The 22171-nt window shown below is 48.7% G+C and overlaps 1 protein-coding gene and 1 long non-coding RNA gene across 2 annotated transcripts in view; both read left to right on the top strand.

The window, feature by feature from the left end:
• Positions 1-4487: 4487 nt before the first annotated feature.
• Positions 4488-9117, top strand: LOC107107549. The gene is made up of 3 exons (XR_001482396.1): positions 4488-4638; positions 6750-6788; positions 9055-9117. It is a non-coding gene; the product is annotated as an uncharacterized LOC107107549 (long non-coding RNA).
• Positions 9118-9125: 8 nt separating this feature from the next.
• LOC107107548 overlaps positions 9126-22171 on the top strand; it is a 15034-nt gene continuing 1988 nt past the window's right edge. The window contains exons 1-3 of the mRNA XM_015407857.1: positions 9126-9348; positions 18611-18907; positions 20736-20830. Of these exons, the coding sequence (XP_015263343.1) occupies positions 9144-9348; positions 18611-18907; positions 20736-20830 (597 nt within the window). The 5' untranslated portion in view covers positions 9126-9143. The remainder of the gene's footprint in view (positions 9349-18610; positions 18908-20735; positions 20831-22171) is intronic.

Raw genomic sequence — 22171 nt, 5'->3', positions numbered from 1 at the left:
ATAAATGGTTTTAAAAGGGGATTAGACAGTTTAATGGAGGATAGGTCTATCAGTCCATCACCATGGCTACTTGCCATGGTGACTAAAGAGAACCTCCACATTCACAAGCAGCAAGCCTCTGAATAGCAGTGCCAGAAGTCAACATCAGGGGAAGGCCTTGGCCTCTCTGCCCTGTTGTTGGCCCTGCAGAGTAACAGGCTGGCCATTGTGTCAGACAGGATGTTAAAGTAGACGTACCACTGGTCTGATCCAGCAAGGCTCTTCTTATGTTCTTATGCCACTATTTATTGTATTTATTTATCTACTGCATTGTTTCTACTTCTTTAATTTCACTTTTTTGCATTGCTTATAAGATATTTTGTCTGAGAGTTTTTTTCATTGTCTCTAAATGTTATGATCCTAGTCGGATTGCATTGCATGTTGGATTTCTCATACTAATTGACTGCATTGTCCTCCACTATGTAATCTACATTGGGTCTCAGCAAGAAAGGCAAGCAACGAATGAATGAATTATACATTATGATCAGGCTCCAAAGATTCTGTTCCACTACTGCTCAAATTTCCCCCAGTGCAAGAAGCATTCCACTAATGGAACATGCCTCCTTCACCAGAGGAAGGCTACAGAGCAAAGCTTCTGAATCAATAGCAATGTATAACACTGATTTGTTAAAGTACAAACAACACTGAAGTATGCATATATCTGATAGGAATAATTCAGGGCAGAGACATGACAAATGGTTTGAAATAAAGAATCGTGGGTTGGATCCAACCAGCTTTGTCACTCAGTCTTACCTAATTACAGCAGCCCCCATCCCACCCGACTGTTGTATGTGCAGGTCCCATGACTGCTAGCATATAACTTTGGGTAGCCCAAAGGGACTCTTCCTTGCTTTCTCACCTGCAGAAAATCTGGTGCAATCCAGTCCCATGCCCTGAATTCCCTGAAAAGAGAAGCAACATAGAAATGAAATGAGGTTTTCCGATCAAAACCAATAAAGGATGAGAAATTCCAAAATCAGCCAAAGCACATTCAAGGACACTGTAAATTCTGAGAGCAAACAATTTTTAAAGGTGGCTTGCTCCCCCGCCCTTCTGTTAACAACTGAAATGTATTTCTGTGCTTCTGTTCTGTTTTGAATATGCACCTGTGCTTTACAATAACGGATGGGTGAATCAATTATTCCTGGGGATTTGTCTCGTGCTGTGTGATCTGCCTTCAGTTTCAGCGAGAAAGGTGGACTGTAAATGATGTAAATAATTACTTCCAGTTTTACTGGTTTGGAAACATGATAAGGATTTGACAATTGCATCCCAGTTGTGGCATCTTACTGCAAGTATTGTTGCATGTGTGTGTGTGTGTGTGTGTGTGTGTGCGTGCGCTAATTTTAAGGGTTGTTTGAACCACTCTGACCCCATATTTTCTGCTGGCGTGTGTGATCTGCATAAACAAAGTTCTGAATTTCAGATACTTGAGAACAGAGTAGTGTCATAAAAGAATATATTGATTATACAACAGCAATTATGGGATATTCGTGGGGATTTGTCTTGTGCTGTGTGAACTGCCTTCAGTTTCAGCGAGAAAGGTGGACTGTAAATGATGTAAATAATTACTTCCAGTTTTACTGGTTTGGAAACATGATAAGGATTTGACAATTGCATCCCAGTTGTGGCATCTTACTGCAAGTATTGTTGCATATATATGTGTGTGTGTGTATGTGTGTGTGTGTGTATGTGTGTGTGTGCTAATTTTAAGAATTGTTTGAACAACTCTGCCCCCATATTTTCTGCTGGAGCAAAAGGAGACCAGATAGGTGTGTGATCTGCATAAATAAAGTTCTGAATTTCAGATACCTGAGAACAGAATACTGTCATAAAAGAATATATTGATTATACAACAGCAATTATGGGATAACTTTCCACCTTAAAGACCTAAACGGTCGGCTATATATTAAATCGTGACAAATATATAATAAGCTTTTGTTGGTAATCATTACATTATCAACATCAGTATTCCAAAAAAGATTGACAGTATTTGGAACAACATGGAAGTTTTGAAGTTGTGGCCTTCAGGTGATTTTTGATGGTTTCTAGATCAAACATCAAAAATTGGGGGCTGTGACCAGAGTTTCCTCTAAGCTGAGTTAGTGTGAGCTAGCTCACAGTTTTTTAGCCTCCAGGTCACAGATTTTTGTCTTAGCTCAGGAAGGATGGCTCCAGAGCAAACTAATTTATGCAGTAGCCAAATTGCTTGCTCACAACTTTAATGCCACTAGCTCACAAAGGAGATTTTTTGCTCACAAAACTCCACAGCTTAGAGGGCGTATTGACTGTGACTAGTTTGTTCTTCTCAATCTCAGCTGATTCCTGCCCTCACTGAAGCCCCCATTCCACATGGCTTTTGTCCACATGGTTTTCATGACCTGTGGCTTACTCTTCCTGGTGGTCCAAAGATCCCTCTCTTTTGCCAATTCTAGATTTTGCCTAAGCAGATATTCAAAGGAAATCCTTATAAACTTGTTAGGGACAGGCACAACAATTTGTTTCGGATTGTTTTGAGATTGATTTATCCCCCCCACCTCTAAGACAAGATACCCTCAAAGAGGAGGCCCAGTTTCCAGTCATAACCTACTCCAACTCAGAAAATTTGGACAGCCCAGTGAAAATGGGAAAGGCAAGGGTGCAATAGCAGAACATCTGTTTGGCACGCAGAAAGAAAAAAGTTTTGCTCACTGGCTTCTCCACTTAAAATGTACAAAAAAAAAACACCTAGCAACCGGGAAGAGGGTTGGGGGCAGGAACAAGGGAACACATATTACTTATGTCACTGTTGGGTACAATCTGGAAGTGACAATGGGTAGCTCTAAGAATCTCTGGAAGCTCTATGGTAAAGCCATTATGTTCCTGGCTATTCCTAGAGCTACCCATTGTCACTTCCGTGTTGCATTTGAAGTTGCGGTGGCTCAAGTGGTTAAGACGCTGAACTGCAGGCTGTGGAAGGTCAGTAGTTCAGCGGTTCAAGACCGGGGTGCCGCAAGACAGGGTGAGCTCCTGTCTCTAGTTCCAGCTCCTGCCAACCTAGCAGTTCGAAAGCAAGAAATTGCAAGTAGATAAATAGGGACCACTTCGGTGGGAAGGTAACAGCGTTCCGTGCGCCTTGGTGTTTAGTCATGCCGGCCACATGACCACGGAAACGTCTTCGGACAGCGCTGGCTCTTCGGCTTTGAAACGGAGATGAGCACCGCAACCCTAGAGTCGGATTCGACTGGCTTTCGAGCAAGGGAACCTTTACCTTTACCTTTACCAACACAAAGGATACCGGCAGGTTTTCTTTTTTCTCCTGACACCACTTGGAGTGGTGGCAGGTGATGGCGGCAATTGGCAGGAGGCCTGGCAACTTTGATGCCCTCCACCTCTGCCCAGGACCCAAGAGCTCCTGCGAGTCAGAGGAGACAATACTGAGCTTGGTAGACCAAGGGCCTGACTCCATATAAGAAGAAGAAGAGAAGAGATTGGATTGGATTTATACCCCACCCTTCACTACCCAAAGGTGTCCCAGAGCGGCTTACAAACTCCTTTCCCTTCCCCTCCCCACAACAGACACCCTGTGAGGTAGGTGGGGCTGAGAGAGCTCTTGACAGAAACTGCTCTTTTTCAAGATGAAAAGTATGCATACGGAGAGTGATTTCAGCTAAGAATACCTTTTATTTGTCAGGAGCATGACACCTTGGCCAGCTCGCAGGCCGGCTTATATTCCTTCAGAAGCCCACCACCAGAACACACACACCACTCCTGATAGGCTATTTACAGTAACCGAGAGACCTATTGGCCTTACGGCTTGGGACCTAGCCCTTTCATTGGGCCTGGCTAGGATCCTACTGGTCCATTGTTTTTCGGCATGAAGCTTGAGGTTTAGGTCTTTGGACAAGCCCGGGCATGCCTGGCTTCGTCAGGCTATATACACAACACAAGAACAGCTCTTATCAGAGCTACGCCTTGCCCAAGGTCATCCAGCCAGGTGCAAGTGGAGGAGTGGGGAATCAAACCCAGTTCTCCCAGATGAGAGTCTGCGCACTTAACCACTACACCAAACTGGCTGTGTCTAACAGCCAGTACACCATTCCATGCACCACATGGGCTTTTTTTTGCTGAAGATCAAGTGCTGCCTTAGGTGCATCTCTGGTATCTAATGGCAGCATTCCAATACAGTCAAGGAAATGTCATCTCCACCTATCGAAGAAAATACACACACATACACACAAAGAAAGCCTCAGCTGCATGATAGCCGTGTGGAGTGCATTCACCGCACAAAACCGGAATTGCTGAGTCTTAGTGGTCACTGAGTCAAAAACAACTGCTGACTCCTCCGATCTACCAAACCCATTTCCATTTTCTATTTCAAGTGGCTCGTGTCATCGGACCCCTGGCCACCTTCCTATTAGTGTCACCACTTCTCAGGAGTATGAACATGCAAATCTTACCCTGGCAGCTTTCTCTTTTCTTCTAGAAGAGACTTGGACCAGATCTCTTGGGCAGGAAGACTGGCTCTGGGACTCGAGGAAGACGGGATCTGAACGGCGTGCCGAAGAGCTGAGAGATCTTTTCTCAGCATGGATCCCATTTTTCTGGTCCCCATCCTTGGTATGTAACAATTTCTTCTGCAACCCCCCCCCCCAGGTGTTCCTCCTATTTATTTTAATTTTTTTGCTCCAGCTTTCCCCTCTTCATTCCCTTGGGTTCTCAACCTTCACCCATTCATTAAAAAAATATAGTTTTATGTTGCTAACTGGGGAAGTGGGAGAGCTTAGCTTTTGAAGATGGGAGACCCAAACAAAAATCAGAGTCACCATGGGGTTCTGAACAAAGGTCCCATTGCTGCATCCGACCACTGCACGGACCTCGGTGCCGTGACTGCATTTTGCAGTTTGGTGGTGGGGACTTTGCTCAGAGGGGCAACCTGAGAAGTCCGCACGGTCCAGGCACAAGCCATGCTGAGTGGACTCAGTGGCATGGACCGGCGAGCTGGCAGACGGTGCAGGGGCTGCTCCGCTTAGACCCAGCCAGCACTGATGACAAAGGGTGTCGACTCAAGCCCTGCCGCTTCCCACAAACTGACACAGATCTCCAGTACTGAGCCAGAGATGAGCAAACCCCTGCAGCTATGACTGGCTCTGATAAAGGGGCCATTCAGCTTCAGGGGGCCCTGGCTTGGCTCTGTTTACCACCAGCCTCCCAGCAGCTTTCTAGGATAGCATCCCACCGAGAAATTGCTGGGTAATTTAAATGAGTTTAGCATGAAATACAATTAGAACAAGTAAAGGCAAATGAGCCATAAAGGGCTAAGCTGAAGCAAATAAACAATAAAGTTCTAAGCAAATAAACAATAAAGTTCTAAGGAAGATCCCGGTTATGAGCTTTGTTTTCGGCTGTCTTCCTCATGGGTGTTGCAACCCCAGCTTAGTAAAGTTACAGAGGCCCCAGTCACATGGGAGGATTAGATCCGCAAGAAGGACGTATTGGGGGCGCATCAAGCGGGCGTGATCACACCACAACATCTGGGAAGCGGCGCGCACCCGTCCCCGATCTGTCTCTTCCGGCCGAAGATGCGGAGTTAAAATAAACCTGCTAAACACTATTACCTACCGGAAAATCTGCGGCATGGGCGGCCGTGCGATCGTCAACGTTCCCGTCTCCCGCAGCATGCAAGGTCCCCTGCCAAACTGCGCAGGCACACACATGCAAAGCAGCCTTGCCTTGCTCTCCTGTCCGTGGCTTCCCCCTCGCATCTGATCGCGCTAGGGAGCATAAGTGCGGCGGCTCGGGGGATCTGTCTGATCCTGCTGCCGCGCTTCTCTTTTGCTGCGGCTCTAAAAACCCCCCCCCCCCCCCCCCCCCAGTGTGACTGGGGCCAGAGTAAAGCTTCTGAAAATTGTGACTGGTTGCCCATTAAGAGAATACTGTAAATCTTTGGGGAAGACTTTGGTATCTTATAGTATTTTGAAAACTGATTGAAGACGTAACAGATGCAGATGAGTGAGAATGCCTATAGCATAAACACATCTTTGGGTAATTTAAATGGCCTGTCCATTCCTGATTGTGCTATGAATTGACAGGGTTTTGGGTTTTGTTTTTTTTACTAGGTATGTACCATTAAAAAAAAAACCAGCCCTAATAACCCAGACTAGCCCAATCTGGTCAGAACTTGGAAGCTAAACAGGGTTGGGAGACCACCAAGGAAGACTGCGGCTGCCAGGGAGAGGAAGGGAATGGCAAGGCACCTCTACTTATCCCTTTCCTTGAAAACCACAGGAGGTGGATTTTCATGGGATCGCCATAAATCAGCTGCAACTCAATTTCAGCGGACTCGGAGAGGGAGGACAGGAAGGGATGAGCCATGTTATATGTCCAGGGTAATGCTGATTGCCACTTTGAGGCCAGGAAGGGATTTTCCTGCAGGCCCAATTGGCCCAGGGATTCTCAGGGGTTTCTGCCTTCCTCTGGGCATGGAGCAGGGGTCGCTGGGGGAGTGGGTGGGGAACTAGTGGTGAATTTCCTGCACTGTGCAGGGGGTTGGACTAGATGACCCTTGGGAGCCCTTCCAGCTCTATGTTTCTGTGTTTTCTATGATGGCATAAAACAAACATACCCATCCTGTTTTTATTACAAAACTGAAGGCATCTGCTGATGAATCTACTAATGAAGCCTAGGAAGTTACTCATCTCTCCCCCTTTCTGGTTCATTCTCTTTTCCAGTTTTCCTCCATGCCGGGTTCCCACCAGCCTCAGCTGCAGGTAATATTCAAGGGAGATGGTGGGTCTGGGGAGAGCTGCTGGGAAAGTTCGGGTTGCGTTTGCAGCAGGGCTTCTCAAACTGTGTGGAAACTGTGACAGCAACCCCAGTTCTCTCATGTATGCAAGAACGGGCTTCCCCGCATTCTCATTTTACTCACTGTTACGTTCCCATGTCTTCGGGGATCTTTCCCCTGTTGCACATGCGTTTTGCTCCCCCCAGTGGTCGATTTGATATCAAACAGCTTTATTTCCAAGTCTGAGTCCAGCTCTAAGCTTTAAGACCCACAAAGTTTTATTCTGGGTGCAAGCTTTCATGTGCTCGCACACTTCTTCAGATACAGGGAGATAAAACCGGGAATAAAGTCCTGTGTTATCAAATCGACAAGTGGGGGGGGGGGGGGGGGGGGGGGGGACATGAAGAAACTGGACCTTTATGGCCAGTAAAATGAGAATGCAGAAAAGCCGAAGGGCAAGTCCAAGAGGAAGGCATTCTGACTACGTTTACAATCTGCAGCAATGCCTGATATTTGACAAAGTACAGCATTTGCCATTTTAAGTGTCAAACGTTTGAGTATAGAAATCTGTGCATATATTTATAACTTACAGGGGCATGTTTGTATCCAATTAAAATCTTTCTCTCCCCAAACTCCTTGCATGCAGAAAGCTACTCCAGCACAGAGAAGACAGAACTATATCTTTCTCCCTGGTGCCCTAGGTATATATATTTTTTAACATGCAAGGAGTTTTGTTAACACAGGGGAGCCTTCGAAACTAACATCCCTCTCCCACCCGCATTCAGAAATGTGTAGAAACCACCTCCCTAACTTCAACTACAGGCATAACTGGGAACACCAATGAATAAAAATAAATAAGGGAAACGTTCGTTCTAGTCTTCATCAAGTGAGAAACTTTTTTGAGAGAGGTGGCTTATTATAATCCTCAAATCATGAGACTGTGAAGCATTTGTGAGAGAGGGGACTAACCACTACACCAAATATATACACACACACACATTTTAACATGCAGGGAGTTCTGTTAACATGGGGGCAGAGGTCGATTCGGGGGGATCGCGGGGGATCGTCGTTCCCCCAGGTGAGGTGTGGGGGTGGGGCACATGATGAAGCCCCGCCCCCTGCTTCCGGCTGCCCCGCTTCTGGCCCTCATTCAGCCAGGAGGAGGCAGGAGAAGAGGGAGGGTAAGTTGCTTCCTCCCTGCCTCTCCCCACCCCTGCCTGCCTGGGGCCAGGGAAGGGCTTGGCGGGGCTTCCTCGCACTCCCGCAGGCCTTGCAGGTCCACTGCCAGGCCCCTGATGTCAGGTGGTGTGGCATATGCTAATGAGTTATGCTAATGAGTTCCCCTAGCTCTTTTTCTACAAAACGACCCCTGCACGGGGGAGCCTTCGAAACTAACATCCCTTTCCCACCCGCGTTCAGAAATGTGTAGAAACCACCTCCCTAACTTCAACTACAGGCATAGCTGGGAACACCGATGAATAAAAATAAATAAGGAAAACATTCGTTCTAGTTTTTATCAAGTGAGAAACTGTTTTGAGAAAGGTGGCTTATTATAATCCCCCAATCATGAGACTGTGAAGCATTCGTGAGAGAGGGGACGGGTTAGTCAAGGTAGCCAGTTTTGATATTGCACCTGAAGGACCACCTCGTCCCTTCTAAACCGATCTGACCACTATGGTCCTCTTCAGAGGCCCTGCTTCAGATGCTCTCACCTTCTGAGATTAGGTGGGGAGTAACCCAAGAGAGGGCCTTTTCAGTAGCAGCACCCAAACTCTGGAACTCTCTCCCTGGGGAACTTCATCTGTCCCCTTCTGTTGCTGTCTTCCACCAGCAGGTGAAGACTTGTTTTGTTTCATTTGGCATTCCCTCGGTGACCCCCTCCTTCCTACCCATATTGTCATTTTATTATGTATGTACTTTAGCTCTGATTTTAATTGTTGTGATGATGGATTTTCGGGGTGGTGAATGGTTGTAAAATGTGATTTTATCATGCATGATACAATTTGTCCACTGCCTTAGTGGCCCCTGTGAGGGCAGAAATGAGGAGTATGAATGAGGTAAAATAAGTAAATAAAATTAACGTCAAAATGCACGTGAACATCATAGTTTGGAACATTCTCACCTGTTAATAAAACTCACAGCACATATTTAAGGAAAGTGGTACACTGTGGAGAAAGGTTTAACATAGCTTCCTGGATCGGGGACCACATTTTCCTTTTAGATCTACCCAAACCTCTCTTTTTCTCTTCTAGAAGAACTGCCTCCCCCAGAACTTACTGTGAATCCCAAATATGATCTATATTATGAAGGTGAAAATGTAGAGTTAACTTGTGTTGCTAAAATGAATAAGACAGTGAAAGGATACAGATTCTTCAACAAGACTGGGTCTGTGGTATCTGAAGTAGGCATTGATCATTTTGGGAGCGGCCTGCTGTATGTCACCATTCAAAGGGAGAAAGTTGAAGCTTACAGCTGCGAATACTGGAGGGGGAATGGCGGAGGGGTCCCATCTCAGCAAAGCAACACAATCACCCTGCAAGTGCAAGGTAGGTTTCTCTTTCCTACAGTGATGGATAAGACTTTGACAGTTCAGGACGTTTGATGTCAATATGCCAAGGGTTAATCCAAACCACCCGGGGTTATCCCAAACCCCAGTGCTAGTCTTCTAAGGACTCAAAAACTGTTGGTGTTCCTGGTTGTACTATGGATGTACTGGGTACCAGAGTACCAAAGACCACACAAAGGAAATGACTACATACTGGATTGTGTGCAAACCAAATATTAGTAAATACAGTGGGATGAGTGAAAACAGTCCCTATATACAGTGCAGAATACAGTAAAGTATGCCCATCTAAATATTTTTTTTTTTAAAAAAACCAGTTCATAATGCAGTGAGTTTTAACAAAAGGAAAAGAGCAGCAATTGGTCTGCCTGGAGGGGGTCGTTCAGGTTTATGTATCTTAGGAACCAGATAAATACCAGGAACCCTCGAAAATCCATTAATCAAAAAAAAGAGAGAGAGAGAGCTGTTGCTGCAGAGGCTGGTGGGTTTCCAAGAAGAAGGGGACATAAGTCCAGAAGACGTGATTACTCTGCAGCTCTTGGAAATGCATGAATTGAGGGTCGGCAGAGAGCATCTTTGTTGGGGGCAAATGGTGGGTCTTGGAAGCCCTGGAGGGGGTGGCATGTAGTGGTCGACTGGGAGGAGGCAATATTCTCTCTCACCCCCATCTGACCACCCACCCCCACACACACACACACAATGAAGAGTAGTGAGGCCTCTTCCATTGCAGCCCCGAAGCTGTGGAGCACACTTATCACGTGAGCACATTTTTCATGCTTCTTTTTAACTCTTAGAGAAAGGAGAAACACACACCTTGAAGCCAGGCATTGGAGGAAAACGAAGGATGCTTTTTTGGTCTTTCACTGTGGTTCTTCCAACTTCAGTTTTAAGAACATAAGAGACGCCAATGCTGGATCAGGCCAGTGGCCCATCTAGTCCAACACTCTGTCACACAGTCCGGGGCCAGCAGGAGGTTCAGGACACTAGAAGTCCTCCCCCTGTCCCCCCCCCCCCAGCACCAAGAATACAGAGTGTCACTTGCCCCAGACTGAGTGTTCCTATCTATACCTTGTGGCTGATAGCCACTGATGGACCTCTGCTCCATGTGTTTATCCAATTCCCTCTTGAAGTCGTCCATGCTTGTAGCCGCCAGCCACCTCCTGTGGTGTTTTGTTTTGGTTTTTTTGTCCACGGGCATCGCTGACACCTTTGTTTATATATTTCCTATCAGGGCTCTTTTTGTAGCAGGCACTCATTTGCATATTAAGTGACACACCCATAATGCAGCCAATCCTCCAAGAGCTTACAGTAGCTCCTGTAAGAAGAGCTCTGTAAGCTCTTGGAGGATTGGCTTATTTAGGGGGGGGGCCTAATATGCAAAGGAGTTCCTGCTACAAAAAGAGCCCTTCCTCCCCAGTGGGGACTCTTAAGTGCCTGCCATCGTTCTCTTCGCCTGCATTTTATCCTCACAACACCCCTGTGAGGAAGGTTAAGGTTGAGAGCATGCGACTGACCTGAGGTCACCCAGCGAGCTTCCGTGGGAGAGTGGAGATGTGAACCTTGGCCTCCCAGATCCTGGGCCATTACAGCCCAACAGTGTCTTGTGATGGCTGGAAACCACAGGGATGACATAAGCTTTCGTGAGGCCGAGACCACTTCCTTCATCAGAGCAGCCTGGCCTGTGGCTGGCAGATGGAGATATACACGGGTGCACAGGCAGGCAGGAGGAGTGCGGCCGTCCGAGACATTGCTGGGCAGGGTGCCAAGGAAAACAAGGTCAGGTCAGAAGGGAAAATGGTCCAGTCTGAACTGGGGTGCATTGTTCCCGATCGGTGATGAATCGGCAGAGTGAGATCAAAAGTGTACATAGACCTTCGGGCTATAGGGTTGCCAAGTCCATCTTCCGCCCCCAGTGGGGGACTTTGGGGGCATTCCTGGAGGGGGTGGGGCATCCCCGACGTGATGACGTCACATTGGGGACGTCCGCCGCCCCGCCCGCGCGCTCGATCTCCAGAAAGTCCAGTTTTCTGCACTTAAAGGAGCCGGCGTTTCCCTTTTAAGTGCACGGAGCAGGCATTTCCCTGCAAGCCTGATCTCAAGCAGAGATGGGGCTTGGGAGGAAACATCCGTGCACTTAAAGGCAGCCACCCCTCTCTCTTAAAAGAGAAGGGAGAGGGGTGGCTGTGGGTATTAGGGGCGGGGCTTCCGCCGACGGCCATCTGGCCAGCGGCGGGTGGACCCCCCAAAAAAATGGGGGGGCCCTGGCAAACCGGGGGGGGGATGGCAACCCTATTTGGGCACGGACCTTAGGTAGGGAGCAAAACACTCCCAGTTACTATTGAGTCCATTTTCAAAGGAGGAGGAAGAAGAAGAGATTGGATTTATACCCAAGGGTCATTTCCTGCGGGAGCGCACAGGAGCGGAGCTCCGGCAGTAAGGAGCCCAGGGGGCGGGCACATGCAACAAGCCCCACCCCCTGCTCCCAGCAGCCCTCAGTCAGGCCACAAGGAGCAAGAAGCAGCCAGGTAAGTTACAGAGCCCCCCCACCCCACCTTCAGGTACAAGCTCTCCCTCCTCTGTGAGGGCAGATCTGCGTGTCCCCCCCCCAATAGCTAGCAATCCAAAAGAGTCCTGTGGAGCCTGAGCAGTGGGTGTTGCCTTCTCACACACTTCCAGTGATGTCAGGGGGTGTTGCATATGCAAATAAGTTATGCTAATGAGTTATGCTAATGAGCTCCTGCACCTCTTTTTCTACGAAATGACCCCTGTTTATACCCCACCCTTCATTACCCAAAGGTGTCTCAGAGCAGCTTACAAACTCCTTTCCCTTCCCCTCCCCACAACAGACACCCTGTGAGGTGTGTGGGGCTGAGAGAGCTCTTGACAGAAACTGCTCTTTTTCAAGAACAGCTGTGCCAGAACTACGACTTGCCCAAGGTCATCCAGCCAGGTGCAAGTGGAGGAGTGGGGAATCAAACCCGGTTCTCCCAGATTAGAGTCCGCGCACTCAACCACTACACCAAACTGGCTCTACGTAGAATGGCTCTATGTGAATTCAGCAGTCCTGACTTCTCTTTCCACTCATGCTAAGAAATGTCAATAGCAGAAGAGGAGCAGAGTGATCTTTGCTATTTCCTCTCTCTTATAAGGTTACCATCCTCCAGGTGGGACCTGGGGATCTCCGGGGGGTCCTGGAGACCTCAGAATTACAACTGATCTCCAGTTCCCCTGGAGAAAATGGCTGCTTGGAGGATGGACCGAATGGCGTTGTACCCCTCTGAGGTCTCCTCCTTCCCCAAACCGCACCCTTTTCCGGGTGCACCCCCAAATCCCTAGGAATTTCACAACCCTGCTATCTCACTACAGCTCTCCTCCTCAGCCTCCCATGGTTTTCCAAGCAGTCCAACTACCCACAGAAGGACAACGTCCGGGTTCGTCAACAGCAGCAGAGTCATAGAATCATAGAGTACGAAGGGGTCCTCCGGGGCCATCTAGTCCAATCCCCTGCAGGTTCCGTTTATGCAGTGCATCCCCGTGTACGCTTTGTAGGAGCCAAGCCACAGGAATAGGATAGGGCAGGGGAGGCGGTGGAACGTGCCGTCAAATCACAGACGAGTTGCGGCAGCCCCGTAGGGTTTTCAAAGCAAGAGTTGTTTTAGCGGTAGTCTTCCATTGCCTGCCTTTGTGTTGTGACCCTTGGTGGTCTCTCATCCATATACTAATCAGCACTGATTCTACATAGCTTCCAAGATCTAACAAGATCTAGCTAGCCAGAGCTGTCCAGCTCAGGGCAGAGCAGAGCAGGGTAGGCAGCCGCTTCCAGGACCAGTTCCTGGTTTTGGGAGGCCCTGGGCAGCACCAGGCTCCCCTAAAGTCTCCCTTTCCACCTGCCTACCAGTGTGTGTTCCCACTTGCGAACCCTTCCCCTTCTCACGTGCTCTCCCCCACCTGCACTCACAGCTGCCTGCACCACATTCATGGCCTTTCCCCAACAGCACTGGCTCGTGCGTGCAGCCGGTGTGGTCACCCGGAGTGCTACCGCTGCACATCGCCTGCATGCACTTCCCCACCGATGCTGGGAGCATGGGTGGTGGAGTGCTTGCAAGCAAACGGGAAACGGAAGGCATGTGGAGAGGTGGCACGGGGGGGGGGGGCGGAGGGCGGCGGGGCACCCACCTGGGGTTAGGGATCCTCGCTCACAGGCCCCGCCCCGTCCCTTACCACCGATCAGCTGGCCAGCAGGGGGACTGAGCAGTGAGGAGAGGTTGAGACCAGTGCTCCCTCTAAGCTGTGGAGTCTTGTGAGCAAAAATTCTACTTTGTGAGCTACTGGCATTAAAGTTGTGAGTGAGCCATTTGGCTGTTGCATCAATTAGTTTGCTCTGCAGCCATCCTTCCTGAGCTGAGACAAAAAGGTGTGAGCCGGAGGCTAAAAAAATTGTGAGCTAGCTCACACCAACTCAGCTTAGAGGAAACACTGGTCGAGACTGGCATTGCTGGCCATGTGGTGACGTCACCTCCAACGGGCACGAGAAGCGATCGCATCGTGTTGCCAGCAACATGGGAAGCTCTGTTATTTGAGGGGGGAAAGTCAATGGTAAAAAACGGCTTCTGTCATAGAGGTTTTGCCCAAATACCAGAGCATTCTGTGTCAACGGCGATGCAGTGACGTCGCTTCCAGTGAGCCCAGAAGTGCAATCCCCACCTCACCAGCAACACTAGCCTGGGCCTCTCCTCATGGCCAGTAAGTCCCCCCATCGGGTTGCCAAGTCCTCTCTGGCCACCGTCTGAGGAAGAAGAAGAAGAATTGGTTTTTATACCCCACTCTTCACTACCCAGGTCTCAGAGCAGCTTACAAACTCCTTTCCCTTCCTCTCCCCATAACAGACACCCTGTGAGGTCGGTGGGGCTGAGAGAGCTCTTTTGAGGACTGCTCTTGAGAGAATAGCTCTGAGAGAACTGTGACTGGCTCAAGGTCACCCAGCTGGCTGCATGTGGAGGAGTGGGGAATCAAACCCAGTTCTCCCAGGTTACAATTCGCTGCTTTTAACCGCTACACCACACTGGCTGGGTTGTCAGATACAGGTTGGAATACTCCTGGAGATTTGGGGATGGAGCCTGGGGCGGACAGGGACCTCAGTGGGCTACAATGCCACACAGCCCACCCTCCAAAGCACCCGTTTTCTCCAGGGGAACCGATGTCTAATCTGGAAATGAGCTGTAACTTCGGGGGATCTCCAGGTCCTACCTGGAGACTGGCATCCCTAATCCCCCACCAGTTGCCAGGGTTGCCTAGCAACCCTGGGTGAAAGCTGGGCCCCACCACAAACCCTAGGCCCCAGTTGCCGCATCACCTGAGGTGATGCTACCCCCACCCTTGACCTTTTTGGCCTACGGAGGGCAGACATTTCACATTTTATTTGTATCATTTTGCTCACACAAGCTTCACTTTAGCACATTTCTGCTGCACGGAAAATAAAAGTCCCATTCACAGCACATTTTGGCTGGGGAAAACATTCCCTGGTCATCCTGGTCTAAAATTACTTGATGCAACTTCTGTTTTCACTTTGAGCAAGTTGCTGGTGATGAAACGGCAAAAGAGATAAGGGTGCAGCCCTGTGAGAGCACCGTTTCTCCACAGGGTGGCAGGAAAGACCAGTTCATTCTACCCAAAGCCCTTACGACCTGTTCCTGCCTGCCTTTGAAACTCTGAAGTTCTCTCACAGCTCAGTTGGTACTAAAAATCAGCTATATGTGGACTGCTGTGCATTCGTAGGGAGCTCAGCAAAGGCCATCTTTTGTGGCTATAAATCAGGGCTATAAATCAGCTACTTTGAGATAGCAAATGCTGTAAATCTTAAGGAAGAGGCATTTTTCTGCAGGAACGTGGAGGAAGAGAAACAACAATCAGAAATGCTAGATGTGAGGAGTCCAGTCGCGACTCAGAGTCTGACGAGATTATTAGGGTATGAGCTTTGGAGAGTCAACGTTCCCTTTGTCAGACTTTGTCGAATCTGCCTTTGACTTTCCCACTGGTGTCCCAGCCGTCTCACACGTCTATAAAAAAGCTGTCTACATTTGGTGTCGTTTTCACACCTCAACAGTGCTAGCATACTTTTGCACGTCTGGATATGTCTGTTGCCATTTTGTGGCGGTGCCACTGTCATTGCACCTCCCCACTGCTTTAAAAGAATCTTCTCCAAACAGCATTCCAACAAGCATAGAGAAAGACAGCATCACAGCAGCACGAACTGATTTTAAAAATGCAAATGCAGATTCGACCTTCATCTCTGAGAAAGGGAGCTTTGACTCTTGGAAGCTGTTACGTATGGACATAATTGTGTGAGCTTGACATCCTCACAAGGAACTGTAATCCTCACGATCCTATTGGCTGCTCTGCGCGGTGGGCCCATCGGGATGCAAGTGAGCTTATGGAGGGAGTTAAAATGATTGGACTTTGTCGCTGTATGTTGATTGGTCCTTAGCTGGACAGTGGGCGTGGTTATCCTAGCCCGGACAGTTTAAAAGTGAGCCTGTTTCTCTACTGTGTGTGTATTCATTCTTCACTGACTAAATAAAGCTGAATTGCTGTTTGTTGGGAAAGCTGCGTTGAGTGTCATACGTAACAGAAGCTCATACCTGGAAAATTGTGTTGGTCTCTGAGGTGCTACTGGACTCCGAGTTAGCTCTTCGACTGTCCACCAACATAGTCGGCTACCCTCTGAAAGAATTCTGAAGAGTGTTGTGCCACAGGCACGGGGTAGCTGGCTCTGGGTTGGGAAATACCTGTGGAGCCTGGGAAAGGTGGGGTTTGGGCAGGGGAGGGACCGTAGAATCCACCCTCCAAAGCAGCCATTTTCTCCAGGGGAGCCAGTTTGGCGTAGTGGTTAGAAGCATGCAGAAGTCGATTCGGGGGGAATCGCGGGGGATCGCCATTCCCCCGGGTAAGCTGTGGGGGTGGGGCACATGACAAAACCCCACCCCCTGCTTCCGGCCACCCCGCTTCCGGCCCTCATTCAGCCAGGAGGAGGCAGGAGAAGAGGGAGGGTAAGTCTTCACTGATGTGCTTGTTGTTGCTTTTCTCTCAACAAGGAGCCTGAGTGGTGGGTTTAGATTCAGAGGAATTAGCTGTGTTAGTCTGTTGCTGCAAAATAGTCCAAGAGTTCAAATACCACCTTTAAGACTAACAAATAGCACCTTTAAGACTAACCTTTAAGACGAAGACTGAGTGGTGGGTGTGGCCTTATGACACACTTCCGGTGATGTCAGGGGGTGTGGCATATGCTAATGAGTTATGCCAATGAGTTATGCTAATGAGTTCCTCTAGCTCTTTTTCTACGAAACGACCCCTGGGAGCATGGACTCTAATCTGGGAGAACTGGGTTTGATTCCCCACTCCTCCTCATGCAGCTGCTGGTGTGACCTTGGGTCAGTCACAACTTCTCTCAGAGCTGTTCTCTCACGAGCAGTTCTCAAGAGCTCTCTCAGCCCTACCTACCTCACAGGGTGTCTGTTGTGGGGAGAGGAAGGGAAAGGAGTTTGTAAACCACTCTGAGACTCCTTCAGGTAGTCTCTTTCTCCTCCTCCTCCATCTTGGTTGCTTGCAGGGAGGGCAGAATATAAATTGAATTAATAAAGCAAAAAACCAAAATTGTAATAGAGTGGCTACCCTACACACACGCACATTGCAAATTAGACAGGTGAGTGTTTGATGACTTATGGTTTGGTGACTTATTTACTTCTACCCCTACTTCTCCACCCTGGACAGGGGCTGTGATGAATTAGAAGCAGGAACCCGGCAAGTCCCTGCATGCAAATGGCTGTCCTGTGGGACATTTTATCTCGTGTGGAGCAGCTGCTCAGAAAATGGTGTGCCAGGCCCTTTCTTGAAACCAAGGGGACCCACGCGGCCTCTCTGATGATCACATGAAGCTGCCTTATAGTGAATGAGACCACCGGTCCATCAAGTTCAGTACTGTCTGCTCAAACCAGCAGTGGCTCTCCAGGGTCTCAGTCAGAGGTCTTTCACATTTCCTGCTACCTGATCCTTAACTGAAGGTGCTGGGGATTATTGAACCTGTAACCTTGTGCATGCTGAGCAGATGCTCTACCACTTAGCGCTACCACCCTCCCTAAAGGTATACGCCTACCTGTCAGTTACCAGATGTTCTTAGGGTAGCAAGTGGGAAAGCTTTGGATCACTGCTGTGAGGTGAGTTTTATATTGAGCCTGAAGAGCAGTCATTTCGTAGGAAAGTAGCTTATTTGCATATGTCACATCCCCTGACATCACCGGAAGTGTGTCAGAAGGCAACACCCACTGCTCAGGCTCCACTGGACTGTTCTGGATTGCTAGCCATTGGGGAGGGGGGGAACATGCAGATCTGTCCTCACAGAGGAGGGAGAGCTTGTACCTGAATAAAACTTGGTCTTAAAGGTGCCACTCGACTGTTTTGGGTGGGGGGCGGGGGGGCTCTGCAGCTTATCTGGCTGCTTCTTGCTCAGACTGAGGACTGCTGAGAGCGGGGGGTGGGGCTTGTTGCATGTGCCCGCCCCCTGGGCTCTTTACTGCCAGAGCTCTGCTCCTGTGCGCTCCTGCAGGAAATGACCCCTGCTGAAGAGTACAGAGATCTCTGAAGCAGGTTGAATAAAACAACAAAGATTTATTTATGTTATGTATTGAGCCTGAACCGTCCTTGCAAAAGGACTTAGCTTGGGATGCATAACAATAGATTGCTAGGATCCTAGAATCGACCAGTAGGGAGACAGGCATCCTAGAGTAAACTAATTGGGAAACAATAGTGTGTGAAAAGCCTATCGTTGGGAGTGGGGTGTGTTTTGGGTGTAACCCTTTCCAGGCATAAATACCTGGCTTCGGCCAGGGATAGCCAGTCTTCTTTCTCTTGGTGAATCACTAATAAGCTATGAGCTGATCACTTCTACGCGTCTGAACCCAGTATATTTCGATTTATATACAGGTTTTGTGGTGAATTCACTTTAAAGCCTGTAGTTACCAGGTCTGTCCATCGCCAGGCCTCACAATTCTGTCCTCTCCCAGGGTTAAACCACCCTGTCACACTATCAGGCAGAGTGACACATGAAATTGTCTGCTTCATTGTTTTGTCTGCACTCTCCTGCACAGGAGCTGGGATGTGTAAAATCCATGCTTTGGCAGAGTAGTGGGGTTGCTTTTGGCTGCATTATAATAAAATTATAAGGAAAAAATCCAGCCCTTTCTCTCTTGCAGAGGCACCTGAAAAGCCATCCCTTACTTTGAATCACACACTCCCGCAGTACAGATGGGGAGACTACGTGAGCCTGGTGTGTTCAGCTCCCCCTGAAGCAAAACAGATCATGGAATTCCAGTACTTTGGAGACAGGCAGACCCTCCAGGCCCTGAAGCCATCGGACAATACTGACGTATACAACCTGAGCATCCTTGAGCCAAAGGACACGGGGAGTTTCAGCTGTGCATATATCCAGTTACTTTCTAATCGAAATGTCCGCTCTAAGAAGAGTAACCCGGTAATTATCAATCTAACAAGTAAGTTCTGAGTTACTCTTGACCTGTTCTTGAGAGTATTTTCTTTCCTTACTTCCGTCCTGCCTGCCCAACTTGCTCCTGTATGCTTCAAGTCTTGCCCCCACATAGTGATGAACATAAGCACATAAGAAGAGCCCTGCTGGTCAGCCCAAAGGTCTGCCTCATCCTATATTCTGTTGCCCACAGTGGACAACCAGATCTTCCTCAGAAGCTGTATAGGTTTCTGCCCCACAAGCCTGTCCAGGAATGAGGGGAAGCCTATACTTTCCCAATACATTAAACAACAACCGAGAAAGGTAGGCTACCCTCTCTGGATTCAGAACAATATGCCACCAGAATCCCTTTTTAACTAGTCCCGGCTTTTCCCCAAGGGAGGGATTCCAAACCTTTAGGTTAGCCTCTGGGACAGAACACACTAGCACCTCCTCAGAGATGCACTCTTAATGCTCAATGGTAGTGTGTGTGGTCAGCGTTCAGGCTGCAAGATTTAGGCTTAGAATTCAGTTACAACATCAAAACCAGTTAGAAACCAGAATAAATTTATTCAGTACAGAACGTAGCATATACCAGAAGGATTTCAAAACAAGAAAGGCTAGGGCAGTTTGCCTTAACTAAACAGTAATTCATATTTACCAATTCAGGATAGCATCAGTCCAAATAATCCAGTTAGACACCAAGGGATTTGTAATAGCAGGAATCCCATCTTTGCAAGCATGTGCTCAGCTCACAAAGCAGTTCTTTGTTCCACCTGGGACAGCATTTCCAGGTGCAATTCAACAAGTAGAGAGAGAGCAGGAACAGAGAGCTCTCTCCCTAGGGATCAGACAATGAAACCCCAATGTAATCATGACTAGCTGTGGCCATCAGCCAATCAGGAGTAGCAGGGTGTGTGGCCAATGTTTTGGTTGTCATGGGGACAAGTGGGGAGATAGGCTGGGAGTTTGGGAACACCCTCTGCAGTCAGGTGACCCCCCAACTCCACCCTCATTGCGTACCGTCACTGTTTGCATGAGGTCTGCCATTTGGCATGAACGTGTGAAAGAATGTGGGTTTATGGCACGCTATTGAGGCCATCTGGGCCTCACCATTTGGCTTGCGAGAGGAAGTAAGCCACAGTGTTATCAGAAGATATCACATAAGAAGGCAGGGGGCTTCTGGAATCAATATTTCTATACAGAAGCCTACTCAAGAGCCCTGCTAGGTCAGACCAAAGGTCAGTCTAGTCCTGCATTCTGTTTCCCAATGGTGGACAACCAGATGGTCCTCAAAAGCTTAATGTCAGAGGCCAGCAAGCTTCTTGGTGTTGACCCTCACAACCTGATACAATTGTTCTCCAGATGACAGAGATCAATCCCCCAGGAGAAAATGGCTGCTTTGGAGGTGGATCCTAAACCTGGAAGCTGCAGTTAACCATCATAACCAATGAACCTTCATAACCCTTGTCCTCCATGAATCCGTTCAATACTGCTTTAAAGCTAAGTTAGTGGCCGACACTGCATCAGGAGGCAGGGGATTCTGTACTTTAACAATGAGTTGTGTGAGCTCGTTCTTTGTTCATGATTTGTCTGGCGGGCCTTGGAGGGAGGAGAGGAACCCTGTGATGCTCCCAGCTAATTCTCTCACAAGATTGTGGTGAGATAGAGGCGAGATAAGAACAGTAAGTCATCCCGGAACCATGACTAATAACCACCGGGGGGCTCAAACTAGAGTCTGCAAGTCTGACGTGATGATGAGTAAAGGCACCTGGCCCATTCAGCAGAAGACAAGGGGTGTGGCAGCTTGTCTTTTCCTTATATAACCAGCAACTCTCTTCTCTCCGCCTCCCTAGGTGCCAGATGGGGACGGATACTGGCCACGGGTGGGGCTTTCTTCACCATTAATGGTCTCATCTTCTTAAGCACCCACTACTATTTCCTACCAAAGGCAAGTTGAGGTTTTCTACAGAAGCCCCATAACTCAGAGGTTTGGGAGAATACGTCACCCGCATACCAAATAGAAGGGTTGCCAACTTCCTGGCGGGGCCTGAAGAGGTACATCTGTTCTCCAGACTACAGAGATCAGTTCCCCTGAAGAGGATGGATACTTTGGAGGGTAGACTCTATGGCAGGGGTGTCAAACATGCGGCCCAGGGGCCAGATCAGGCCCCCGGAGGGCTTCCATCAGGCCCGTAGTGGAACTGGCCATCTCCTGCTTCCAGTTCTGCTGCTGCTGCATCATGGCTTGCGTCGCCAGACTCTCTTAATCACTCAGCCATTTCATGTTTTAACCGGGGTCCTAGACTCAGAACTCTGAGCATCAGGGGTCATTTCCTGCAGGAGCGCACAGGAGCGGAGCTCCGGCAGTAAAGAGCCCAGGGGGCGGGCACATGCAGCAAGCCCCGCCCCCTGCTCCCAGCAGCCCTCAGTCAGAGCCTGAGCGGTGGGTGTTGTCTTCTGACACACTTCCAGTGATGTCAAGGGGTGTGGCATATGCAAATAAGTTATGCTAATAGGTTATGCTAATGAACTCCTGCACCTCTTTCTCTACGAAATGACCCCTGCTGAGCATGAGATTTCTGTGGTGAATGCCAATAAATCAAAAGTAGGCTTGCAGCTTACGGAGCTAATGTTTTAAGCATGTTTTTATTTAAAATTTTAAAAAAACCAAACCCTTTGTGTTTCTGTCCTTTATAAAATTTATATCTCCGCTCCCTGCCATTACATTTTATGACACACGTGGTCCGGCCCAACAAGGTCTCCTTTATGTCCGTTCTGGTCCTCATAACAAATGAGTTCGGCACCCCCGCTCTATGGCATTATACCCTGTGGAGGTCGCTTCCCTCTCTAGGCTTCATCCCCAAATCTCCAGGAGTTTCCCCGCCTGGAGCTGGCAACCCTACCAAAGATGCAGAACATTAGTGCAGGGCAGGCCCAAGACATTTTGGTGCCAGAGGTAGAAAGCCAGACACACTGGCATACTTAATAAGGGGCAAGGGGAACTGAAATGACAGAGAAGGTTGTGGTTTCTTCCAATGGGGTGGAAACAGGAGAGCTTCTCAGAGTGGGATAACTCAAGGTATTTTGGCGCACAAGCGAAGGTTGCCAACTTGAGGTTGGGAAATTCCTGGAGATTTGGTGATGAAGCCTAGAGAGGGAAGGGACCTCAGCAGAGTGTCATCTCCAGGTCCCATCTGGAGGTTGGCAGCCCTAACTCAAGTTGGGTCACTGCGGAGCGAAAATTCTACTTTGGACCCTGCCACACGGGGGGGGGGGAGTACGGCTAAAG

The sequence above is a fragment of the Gekko japonicus genome, unplaced genomic scaffold, assembly GCF_001447785.1.
Source record: "Gekko japonicus isolate JY-2015 unplaced genomic scaffold, Gekko_japonicus_V1.1 scaffold3516, whole genome shotgun sequence".
NCBI lineage: Eukaryota > Metazoa > Chordata > Lepidosauria > Squamata > Gekkonidae > Gekko > Gekko japonicus.
Note: the sequence above shows the minus strand (reverse complement) of the source record. Positions and strands in the feature narration are given on the sequence as shown.